At 38.7% G+C, this 13120-nt stretch overlaps 1 protein-coding gene across 4 annotated transcripts in view; it reads right to left on the minus strand.

Moving 5' to 3' along the window:
- The window catches only part of MAP2K5 (mitogen-activated protein kinase kinase 5), a 273895-nt gene that overhangs the window by 116434 nt on the left and 144341 nt on the right, over window positions 1–13120 (minus strand). For all 4 annotated transcript variants that reach the window (XM_003929695.4, XM_003929694.4, XM_074392748.1 and 1 more), the window contains exons 14-15: window positions 6452–6525; window positions 5439–5489 (exon numbers count right to left, since the gene is read on the minus strand). In XM_003929695.4, the coding sequence (XP_003929744.1) occupies window positions 5439–5489; window positions 6452–6525 (125 nt within the window). The remainder of the gene's footprint in view (window positions 1–5438; window positions 5490–6451; window positions 6526–13120) is intronic.

Genomic DNA, 13120 nt, shown 5'->3' on the forward strand with positions numbered 1-13120 from the left:
TAACTCTATCTGCTATTAGCAGAAACTAGAGGCTGATGTCCTAATTAAATTGCCTTTTACAATGTGCCAACTCTGAAACCTTGGGTTACAGATATTTTACCTTCGGTTTCCTCATCTGTAAAATGAAGATAGTAATAATAAACAGTAGTAATAATATGTATTCTTCTGGGCTTGTGTGAAGATTATATCAATCCCATAATGTACTTCAGTGCACGCCACATGGGAATGCTCAGTTAATGACAGCCTCCTTCCAGTCGTCACCACTACCATCACTACCACAACATGAGCACAGCCAGTTGAGCTGGATCATGCAACGTGTCTGGGTTTTATTCCAGGTAAAGACAATTTCCAAGAATTGGAATAGCTTGGGCAGAAAAAAATGTTCTGGAGATAAGAATGGTTATTCAGATTGACTTTTTGATCCCAAAGGCCAAGTATTTGAGTAAGATTTTTTCATTTTAAAACTTCAGTTAATCATAACAATAGTGCCAATTTTAAGATTTGATTTTTAAAATGATAGTAAGCCAGAAAGACTGAATAGCTGGTTAAAGTTTTAGGAACTTCTATCTTAAAAACAGAATAAAATTTTTAGTAATTGGAATTTCTGGGCTGGGTGCGGTGGCTCACACATGTAATCCCAGCATTTTGGGAGGCCAAGGCGGGTGGATCACTTGAGGCCAGGAGTTTGAGACTAGCCTGGCCAACATGGAGAAACCCTGTCTCTACTAAAAATACAAAAATTACACAGGAGTGATGGCGTGTGCCTGTAATCCCAGCTACTCTGGAGGCTGAGGCAGGAGAATCACTTTAACTCAGGAGATGGAGGTGGCAGTGAGCTGAGATCATGCCACTGCACTCCAGCCTGGGTGACAGAGTGAGACTCTATCTTAGGGGGAAAAAAAGAATTTCTGAAAAAATGGTTTAATATAAGCTGCAAGCTTCTAGATCCCTTTTATAATCCTTATGGATGAAATCCTTTAAAAACGTGGTTGGAAATCTTTCATGCTTTGAATGAAGGTATCTTTTGAACCTATTAAATAATTATCTGCCCCTAAAAAACAGTATGTCCTTGAGCATGACACTTCACTTTTCCAGGTCTCAGTCTCCTCACTGGTGAATGAGGAGGCTAGATCGAGATGGCTTTTCAAGTCTCCTATAAGCGCACTGCTCAATGTGCACATACTTGGTTTTTCTAAATGACTAATGATGTTACATAAGCCTCCCTGTCTTCTTCCAAATTATATTTTCTTTCTTTTCTTTTCTTTTTCTTTCTTCTTTTTTTTTTTTCTAATGGAGTCTCACTCTGTTGCCAGGCTGGAGTGCAGTGGTGTGATCTCAGCTCATCACAACCTCTGCCTCCAGGGTTCAAGCGATCCTACTGACTCAGCCTCTGGAGTAGCTGGGATTACAGGTGTGCACCATCATATTCAGCTAATTTTTGTATTTTTAGTAGAGAGGAGGTTTCACCATGTTGGCCAGGGTGGTCTCAGTCTCTTGATGGAGATATGCCCACCTCAGCCTCACAAGGTGCTGGGATTTCAGGCATGTGCCACCATGCCCAGCCCCCAATTATCTTTTCTATATCTTACACTTCAGATTACAGGAGAATAAAGTGAGATTATTCCAATATGCAGGACTATTTCATTCTGATATATTTTCTTTTCAATATTTGAGTAGCCTAGCCAGCTGTATTTGAGTAATGTTGGGCCTTCTATACTTTGTAACACAAGCAAGATTCCTAACATGAAAAGTTAAATGCTCTGCTTATAATTAGCGAACAAGACACTTTTGGAATGCAGTGTTCATGAACTAATTCACTCGTCTGACACTGTGTGAGGTGCTGGATATACAGAGTGAGCAGAATAAATCTTGCCACTGTGAAAGTCATAATCTAGATTGGGAGAGACACATAAATAATACGGGTATAATGAAAGGCACAGCAATTAAAAATTTAGTCTCTGAAGGCAGATCACTTAATTTTCAGTTCTGACTGACACTTATTAGCTTCGTGAACTTGGGTACGTAAGTTAACTTCTTTTTATTTTATTTTATTTTACTTTTTTATTTTTAGACGGAGTTTCGCTCTCGTTACCCAGGCTGGAGTGCAATGACGCGATCTCGGCTCATCGCAACCTCCGCCTCCTGGGTTCAGGCAATTCTCCTGCCTCAGCCTCCTGAGTAGCTGGGATTACAGGCACGCACCACCATGCCCAGCTAATTTTTGTATTTTTAGTGGAGACGGGGTTTCACCATGTTGACCAGGATGGTCTCGACCTCTTGACCTCGTGATCCACCCGCCTCGGCCTCCCAAAGTGCTGGGATTACAGGCGTGAGCCACTGCGCCCGGCCGTAAGTTAACTTCTTGTGCTTCACTTTCCTTATCTCTAAAATGAAAATAATAATATTACCTATGTCATAATGTTGTGAGGATTTAAAAGAGTTCATCTATGTAAGAAGAGTGAGTGACTGGCACATAAAGCTACTTAAATGTAAGCTATTATTACTGATATTTATCACTGTACAGAAGTATGCGTGAATATAAAGTGAGGGAAATACGTAAAACGAGGGCATCAAATGACTTCTAACGATATGTTCCTGCAATTTTTTATTTGTCCTCTTCCCCACTTCCTCACCCTCACCCATGCCTTCTGTTTCTGCCTTTGCTCATCCTTTCACAGTGATCTTTCTCTTGTACCAGCGCCCTTTCCACATACTGTTGGACTCATCACATCTGTACACTGTACATCTTATTTTCCAAATGTATGTTTGGTACAATTTAAGTCTTTATTATGTCACACATAATGCTGCTACATATAATGTCATGTTTCCTGTTTCACCCAAGTCTTATCTGGATTATAGAATGGTTCCACTGTACCTGTCTAGCAGCACAGAAGGTGCTCAGTAAATGCTGGTTGATTAATTGAAGGTGCTGAGGTTCAGATACAGCTTTCACTGCCACAGACCAGAGGCTGGCAAACTTTTTCAGTAAAGGGTCAGCTAGAAAATATTTTTCATGTTATGGGCCATATGCTCTCTGCTACAACTGTCACAACTACTTAACTCTGCCACTGTAGTGCTAAAGCGGCCATGCATAATAATATATAAACAAATGGGCGTGGACATATCCCAATAAAACTTTATTTACAAAAAATAGGCAGTAAGAGCTTAGAAGAATGATTGGTACATAGTTCCAGTAAATTGAATTTGGCCTAATAACTATAGTTCATGGATATCTGGCATAGGGCCTCATGCTGAACTCAAAATTATAAAACATACCAGCTAAAATGAGAACCAGTGTGGTCAAAAAAAAAAAAAAAAAAAAGCTCAGCTCTTTTCTCTCAAAAAAATGTCAGCAGATAAATGGCAGGGATTCACGGATTCACACCTTTATAATGATATACGTTATTTCCACCTCCTCCCATCCCCAACCTCACACCATGTAGGTAAGTACTTGGGTGACAAGAGCCTCCTACTGAACTGAGCAAAGCTCAGTTTTGTAGTTCAAGCTAAAAAAAGTATAAGATACCACTTTGCTATTATTGCTCCTTTTCTAGGTATTTTATGCTTTTTATAGCTTGAACTACAAAGCTGATGACTAGAATTCACTCACCCAAGAAGCAAAGCAATTTTAGTTATGTCAATCTGAGCTTACATTTCATAATTTCAATCCTCACATTTTCAATTAACAGATGGACGCATCACATTCATCCATAAACAAAAATAAAAAACTAATTTCTTTAATGTACACCTGGGAAAGACAACTGTAATCTGGATTTGTACATTCAAATATAATGCAATTTAATTATCAGAGGAATTCAAACCTACTAAGAACATGCTGGGTAGTTGAGCAATTGTTTCATTTACAGTCATGTCCCCCTACCTTTTAAAAAATTACAGTGTTTCATATCCTTTCAAAGACTGCAACTGTAGCATTCAGCAAGGCTATAAAGGTGGCTCACCAATATCATCTAACTTGGTAGAGGAAGGAAGGTGATTAAGTTTTATAAAAACAGATATGATGGGCCGGGCGCGGTGGCTCATGCCTGTAATCCCAGCACTTTGGGAGGCCAAGGCGGGTGGATCACGAGGTCAGGAGATCAAGACCATCCTGGTCAACATGGTGAAACCCCGTCTCTACTAAAAATACAAAAAATTAGCTGGGCATGGTGGCGTGTGCCTGTAATCCCAGCTACTCAGGAGGCTGAGGCAGGAGAATTGCCTGAACCCAGGAGGCGGAGGTTGCGGTGAGCCAAGATCGTGCCATTGCACTCCAGCCTGGGTAACAAGAGCGAAACTCCGTCTCAAAAAAAAAAAAAAAAGAAAAAAAAAAAAAACCAGATATGATGATGTCAGAGGTTAATTTATTTTTTTCCTATTATCATGCTTCAAAAAACAAGAAAGTATAAACTTTCCTTAAAAACAATGCAAGACAAAAATGAGCTATTCTGGCATCTGAATGAAAACAAAATGTTTTGTATTGTTCTGGAAATAAGGTTTAGGTTTAGAATTAGGTTTAGAATAAGGTTCCATCCCTAAATCTTTTAATCAAGATAATACATATAAACAAAGACTACTGAGACTAAGACTCATGGTTTTATCTATATTAACATCATTTAATTTCATGATCTATAAACAAAGACTATTAGAGATGAGTACCTAAATAAATTTAGAGCTTTCTTACAAAAAATATCCTTAAGTTCTTATAAAAAGACAAAACTTTGCTCCAAAAATATCACTAGATAAGATTCCTGTTTAATTTTTTTTCCTCCGACTCTCCAGTTTATTATGGAAACCCATAAACTAAAGTACTTTTATGAAAACAAATAATTTCCCTTACTCAAAAGCCAAGTCTACACTGGTCTTTGAAACAGCCTTATACTTCTATTTTTTATTGTTGATAAGTTTATTTCAGTGCAACTAATCTTGTAATAGGCATAAATCAAACAAGTAAACCAAACACAGAGGTACAAGTTCTATAGAGAACTGCCCCCTAAACCCTTACATTCAGAGATCCATAAATAAAATTTGGCTACATCAATAATTTAATTCTGATCTGGTGACAAAGCATGTTTGTATTCCAAGAAAAAACAACCAATTTTATTGACTGACATTTGGGTATACTTGAGGGTTAATTACATAAGAAATGTGGAAAAGTGGCCAATATGCTACAAGGTGCAATTTTTCTGTAGGTTAAACTTCAGAACTCAAGAGATTTCACACTTCAACCAACCAGTTAAGTCAACAAAGTCAGATAAGTTGATCGCTCCTGTAAAAACCCTAATGTCTTTCAGAAAGATTTAAAAATCAGATCATGACTAGATTGACTTTGTAATTTATGATCTGCTAGGCTAAAGCTGTGGAATTAATTCAAGAATTATACATTACCAAGTACATAAAGATGTTGGTTTTAAATGTTATTTTTGCATAAGTTTACTTACCGCCATATAAGCATTTGTTCCAACATACGTCTTGGCTATAGAATTCACCAGCTATGAGACAAAACAGTCTGTTAGAACAATATAAAGATAATGTGGAAATAAAATGGGCAATTATTCCTCATTTAACCTACAATCATCATTCGTATAAATCAACTAAAAATTATGTAAAAGGGAACAAATTTATCTACAAAGGCATTAAAAATGATTAAATCTCTCTTTTCTTTTGAATGTGACTTCCAATTTAAACAAGCACAGCATTACAGTTTATAGCAGATAACCTTAATTCACTTAAGCAGGATGCTTATCGCTTTAGTACCCCAAACCCGTCTGATATAAAAAGTCAATTTAAAGCAGAATTTGAACACACTCAATTTTTAGTCAGATGGCTCAAGATGTGAACGAAGCCCCATGCATTACTAGAATGAAACGAACACTAAATACGCTGGAGGGATAACAGACTTTGACAACTTATAATACGACGATGACCTTCGCTTTGGTCTTCGTGTTTGGCTGGGAGTAAAGGTGGCTGCAATTCAAATCAACATCACAGCACGCTCATGGGTCACTATCACTGGGTTTCTCAGGGGAGGCCCAAAATGGAAATTAATTAAAATTTGTGCTGCACATTGTAATGGCCCTCCACCATTGTTGCTCCCAATATTAATTTTTATTGTGGGCCAGTTGGGCTCCCCAGGCACAGCTCCCACTCTGCCCTCCCTTTTGTCTGGCCAAAACGCTTTCATATCAAAGCTGCATATCAATGAAGTTTGCTATTCGTAAGTAGTAATTACAATATCAGCAGTTTTTACTGTCATTAAACAATGAACAATCATATTCTGATGAAGGAAACTCGCTTAGAGATTAAAAATGAATAACACACTCCCAGCCGAGGAAAAGATGCAGTGTTTCTGTTTGTCTGGCAGCTAGGTGATTTTTCAATCCAGAGAACAGACTGAAAATAAAAGGAGGTTGTTGCAGAGAAGAGAACACACTGGAAGGAAAAAGAGACATACCTGAGTGCTAACTCCAAAATCACACAGCTTGACCTGTCCTGTCGTGTTTACTAGCATATTGGAGGGCTTCACGTCTGAAATGGGACAGGAAAATTCCATGTAACCAATTCCATATATCTACAGCATTTATTCTTTAAAAGCACATATGCACACAACACATTGCAGAAATGACATCATTTGCACAATCTGAAATTCAAGTATCAAATTTAATGAAAAGCTTTTTTTTTTTTTTTTTTATCTGAAGGTAAAACGTAAGGTCTTAGCTCTTCCACTTTTAACAATGTCTGGTTTCTACAAAAGCAAGAGTTTATTTCAAATGAAAGTGAAATCAAACCTTGGCTTACAACAACAGTAAATACACCCATCATCCTACCCCCAGTTTTTCAGGAAAAGTAGGTAGATAAGAAAATGTAATCTTCTTGCAAAGAATTTGCACAAAATGGATGAGTTTTGCTTTATATGTGTCAGTATCAAGATAGTCCTCCCATCTAAGTGACAGTAAGGCCAAAGGGAGGCCAACAAGGAAAAGTCATTCATATGCTACGGCTATCAGGTCGTACCTGAAGGAAACCAAGACACAATGAATGTAGTATTAGAATTTCCCATGTTTTACAAGGCAAATGCTACTGCAGAGAACACTTAGAAATTTGTCTAAAAGATGTGTGTATGTGTGTACATGCATGCACTTATTAGTCTTTGTTTCATTTATCCTTCTCTTCTCTGACATTATTTTTGACTGCTGTTATAGTTAACAAAAGAATTGACATAGATTTCACCAAAGCAGTCAGTCGCTAAGTAATGACACAAAGGATTTCTGTAAAGCATCCTATCCTCAGTGACAACAATGAGACTTTTCAGGAATTCAGGGAGCCCACAATAACCATCCAAGGAGGACAAGAGCACACCACTTTTGATGGTAGAGAGCAGCACCTGCTTCAATGCTTCCTTTATGGCAAAAGTGGTCCAGCAGAGACAACTGGTTACATTTGAAACAGCATATAATGTCAACTATACTGACACTAAACAGAAGACTCACTTTTTTCCCTGTAACATTTTTTAAAAACTTGTAAATGGGTTAATCTTCTCCTGACCTGCCGTCTGGCAAAAGGGTACAGCAACAAATTATCTTGCCAAGAGTAGATACTTATTTCAAATTTCAAGTTCAAACACAGTAACTATTACTGAACCGTACTTATGTGACAGGCAATGTGCTAGGCATTTTCTTATATATTAGCTCATTTAGTGGTGCCTGACAACTGACATTTGAATGTAAATTCCATGAAGGCAGGGACTTTGTCTCTTTCCTTGACTATAGTACTTCCCAGCCCCTGAAAGAGTGCCAGGTATATTTCAAGTGCTCAATAAACATTTGTTGAATGGACGAATAAAGAATGGAAACCACAAGTATGTGATATTATTTTATGTTGATGATTCTGTTTCAGTGATGAGAGAACCCGGGAGACAGAGGCTGTAGTGAACCAAAATTGGACCATTGCACTCCAGCCTGGGCAACAAGAGTGAAACTCCGTCTCAAAAAAAAAAAAAAAAAAAAAAAAGCCATCAATCAGTGAGCAAGATACTGTGCTTGGAAGGGATACATTTAAAGATGTATAAAGTATACTCCTACCCTATGAACTTATTTCTTGGGGTGATGATACTGATAAAAAGAGCTTACACCTGCCTGTGCCTACCACCTTGAATTCATACAGCCTCCTGATAGAGGTTATAGTGAGTGTTATCTGAAGGGCTTGCTAGAGAGACATGCTCTCCCAGGTTCAAGTGATTCTCCTGCCTCAGCCTCCCGAGTAGGTGGGATTACAGGCATGCGCCACCACACCCAACTAATTTTGTATTCTTAGTAGAGACAGTGTTTCTCCATGTTGGTCAGGCTGGTCTCAAACTCCAGATCTCAGATGATCCACCCGCCTCAGCCTCCCAAAGGCTGGGATTACTGGTGTGAGTCACCATGCCTGGCCGATTGATGGCTTTTTGAACGATAAATTAAATTTACTACTACATGGCTGATAGCAGTGGCTCACTCCTGTAATCCCAACACTTGAGGAGGTTGAGGCAGGCAGATCAACTTGAGCTAACAAGCTCAAGACCAGCCTGGCCAACATAGCGAAACCTCATTTCTACTAAAAATACAAAAATCAGTCGGGCATGGGGGTGGGTACCTGTAATCTCAGTTACTCAGGAGGCTGAGGCAGGAGAATTGCTTCAACCTGGGAGGCAGAGGTTGCAGTGAACCAAGATGGTACCACTGCATTCCAGCCTGGGCAACAGAGTGAGATCCGTCTCAAAAAAAATATTGCTACTATAAATGTTCCTACTGGCAAGTCCCTGGTCTCTTGGCCTCTAGTTTTCTCTAATTTTTCAACATAATTCTTATACCACCATCATATTAAACCTTAAATATAACACTTTCACTACATCGTTTCTCTCCTTAAGGAGGAGGTTAAGTATTCTCTGACATGCCCCCCCACACACCAGAACATGAATTCCTTAAGAATAGGGTTGTGCCTTCAAGTGTGCCCCAGCAGTTAGCAAACACATCATAGACAGCTACAGTAGACACTTAAATGTTTGCTGAACTGAAACAAATGTTAGATTCTACATAGCTTGGTCTTATTTTTCAAATCTAGTTCTTATCATGGGCCCTCAGCTTTAAATATTTTTCTTCTGGACAATTTGTTCTTTTATATATTGACACCCTAAACTAGGAGCGTACAATCTTTTGGCTTCCCTAGGCCACATTGGAAGAACTGTCTTGGGTCACATATAAAATACACTGACAGTTAATGAGCTTGAAAAAAAAGAAAAATCCGTAATGTTTTAACAAAGTTTACAAATTTGTGTTGGGCTGCACTCAAAGCCATCCTGCACCTCATGTGGCCTGTGGAGCACGGGTTGGGCAAGTTTGCCCTAAACTATTCTTAAGCCACCATGTCAGATGGAGACCGTTGAATCAACAAATATTTTGAGCTCCTGGAAGAAGGTGCTGCCTGGAAATTAAGAGGTATGCTAAAAGCAGCAGCAAATCTTTAGTTTCAATCAGATACATCTGACTTCAGTGGATCAATGGAAAGAGAAAATAATAAAACAACACAACTGCTAAACTATATTCTAAAAGACAAGGTGTAAATAAGAACCTGACTGCATTTTTCCAGCTTTCCAACATCTTTTTGACATACATGTAAGCCTACTACTGTATGACTTTTGTACACTCTCCTCTCAACCTGGTTTTCAGAAGTACTTTATGTATGAAAGTAGTAGACATCTAGTCATCCTCAAATCAATCTTTGCATTCCAGTGAGACTGCTTTAATCACTATCTCAAAAGAAAAAAAAAAAAAACATCATGAAGGCTTTGTTCATTCCGTTTTCTCCATCTCCCTCCAGGTTTAGAAACCTTTCCTCTCTATTTTCCAGCTATCTGAATCCTGCCCATCCTTCATTTCAGGCCATCAGAGTCACTATCTCCTTCGAATTGTTGTAGCATCTACTGTCTAGCATATGATTTACGTATGTAATATATGTACGTATGCATTTCAGAGACAGGGTCTTGCTATGTTGCCCAGGCTGACCTCAAACTTTCAGGTTCAAGTGATCCTTCTGCCTCAGCCTCACAAGTCAATGGGACCACAGGTGTTTGCCCCCACACTCGGCTTTCATGACATTTTATACTAAGAGTTACTTAATGCCTTTGCTGTTATCAGTATCATTATCCAAAGAAGTAAGTTTACACGGTAGGTATATTCTTTATACATCTTTAAATATATCGCTACCAAGCACAGTATCTTGCTCACTGGTTGATGGCTTTTTAAATGATACATTATATTGGCTAATATAAATGTCCCCTTGATCAGCAATCTTGAGAAATAATTTGAACGTTAACAGTCTCCTTTAACAGAGTCAATGAATCTGGGCTAGGAGACAGATGACCGAGCTTTTTTTGATCCTGTCACAAATTTGGCACATGACTTTGGCCTTGGCATGTGATGCTTTAGTTTCCAACTCTATAGGGAGTTAACAGTTACCATGTCGATATTAAAGAACTGTGAGGATCAGATGAGATAACAAATACAAAATTCCTTTTTAGACTGTCCAACACTCTATAAGCCTATTATTATCATCAACTGGTAATCCACAAAGCTAGAAAAAGTTACATATTTCACTATATTTAGAAAATAATTTATATTGCTACTGTGGTGATTTAAGCTGTATTTAAGTAAAATACTAGCTGAAAGAAAATAATTTCCAAAGCCTAGTCAGTAGAACTGTAAAGCCAACGTGATGTCTAAGGAAACATTTTTGCCAGACTATATGCACCCTTTCCTCAACAATGCCATCGAGCTGGTTTCCCTAGATTTATACTTGCTCTATTATAGTTTGTGTTCAACACAGCAGCTAAAGTGATGCCTTTAAAACCTAAGTCAGACCACGTCACTTCTTTGCCCAAAACCTCCAAAGCCTTTCCAACTCAGTGCAAAAATGGAAAGCCTTCCCAGAGGTCTCCAAGGCCCTTGTGAGCTGCCCCCAACTAGCACCTTGCCGCTCCTCTCCGTGCCCACTCTGCTTCAGCTCACTGGCCTCCTTGCCAGGTACGCTCTTGCTTTGTGGCTCCGTGTCCCTGGAATACTCTGCTTCTACGGATTGTGTATGCCTGGCTTGCTCCTTCGCTTTAGATTTCTGCCTGTATGCTCTCGTTTTAAGGGAAGCCTTTCCCAATCACCTAGTATGCAGTAGCAATACCCTCCCGGCTCAGATACTCCCTTTCCCTTTTCTCTTGCTTCAGTGTTCTTCTAAACATTTAGCACCATCAACACACTATATTTCTACATATATATCTGTTGATTCTCAGTATTCTCCTCTTAAAGGGAAGTTCCACGAATGCATATTTGGTCTGTTTTGTTCACTCCTACATCTAGAATGGTGTCTGGTACATACAGGAAACAATATTTGTGGAGTAAATGGTGAATAAATAGTATGTCTACTAAACAGACAAACTAACATGCTGACCCAGAAAATCATTAATTTGGCCTGAAAAGGAGATGCATCTTTTCCTATTTAACGGACCACACTTCAGAATGAATACATTTCAAAATGACACTTCATTCTGAGAAGAATCCACAGTCATTTAAAAGCACTCACTCACACATATTTACTGATACCTTACCATGTGCCAGATACGGTACGAGGTGCTGTGCAGAGAAACATGAGCACAATCCTGTCCTGGCCTCCAGGAGCAGTTTGGTATATTCTTCGAGCAAAAATACTGCTCATGAGATTTTAGGATAATAACGGTTTTTATGTATACTCTAAATGGGATTTTCTTTCTGAACAATAGGGATGTTTCTTTTAATAAAGATAATGAAAGTTATGCAAATAAATAGCTCCTCAGCTTGGCTGTACATATTTTAAAAATAAAGCTTTCTGTGTTCCACTCCAGATTTACTGAATCAGAAACCAATCCAATACAGCCTGGTCTTCAGGCCAGCATTTAGAAGAGCAACATAACTTACTGCATTTCCTTCTGATTTAAGTTCTAAAAACTTCTGAATATCTGAAGAGAAATTTCTTCTCTTTACTTTTTGAAATAAATTTCATTAAAAAATCAATTTTACTGCAGCCATTTTGTATGTAGTTTGACAAATGCCTACATCCACACAACCACACCACAATCAAGATACAGAACACTTTCATCACCTCCAAAGTTTGCTGTGTTGAAGTTTAAAAACTTTGAAGTACTAGACATCCAGTCATCCTCAAACCAATCGTTGCATTTCAACTAGACTGTTTTAATCACTGCCTCAAAAAACAAAACAAAACAAAACACATTAAGCCTTTGTTCATTCTGTTTTCATCATCTCCCTCACAGTCCCAGGTTTAGAAACCTTTAAAGTTTTTGAGCTCACCTCAAAAGTTTGCTATATGAAAGTTTAAAAACTTTACAGTCAACTCCACCCTGACCCCCAGCCTTTGGTAAATCACTGAGTGGTTTGTCATTATACATTAGTTTTGCCTCTTCTCATAAATTATAAACCCCATGTTATGATTTTTTGAGACACAGTCTCACTCTGTTGCCCAGGCTGGAGTGCAGTGGTGTGTGATCTTGGCTCACTGCAACCTCTGCCTCCTGAGTTCAAGTGATTCTCTTCAGCCTCCTGAGTAGCTAGAATTACAGGTGACCGCCATCACACCCAGCTAACTATTGTATTTCCAGTAGAGATGGGGGTTTTGCCGTATTGGCCAGGTTGGTCTCTAACTCCTGACCTCAAGTGATCTGCTTGCCTCTGCCTCCCAAAGTGTTGGGATTATGGGTGTGCGCCATCGCACCTGGCCATGCTATTTTTGCTTTAAACAATCTGACAATTATTGTTGGATGACATATCTGTCATCATAATTGAAATAGGTATCTTGCAAACATTGTACAGTTGTGTCTTGCTCTTTTAAACAGTCTGATATTTAGGCTTTTAACCGGACTGTTTAGACCATTCACATTTAATCTAATCACTGATATGGCTGGGTTCAAATCTACCATCTATTTGCCCCATCTGTTCTTTGTTCCTTTTTTTCTTCTTTTCTTGCTTTCTTTTGGGTTAGCTGGGCTACTTCTTAGCATTCTACTAATGTCTACTATCTGCTTCTAAGCCTCGGTTGGCAAACT

This window comes from Saimiri boliviensis, chromosome 2 (assembly GCF_048565385.1).
Source record: "Saimiri boliviensis isolate mSaiBol1 chromosome 2, mSaiBol1.pri, whole genome shotgun sequence".
Classification (NCBI taxonomy): Eukaryota; Metazoa; Chordata; class Mammalia; order Primates; family Cebidae; genus Saimiri; species Saimiri boliviensis.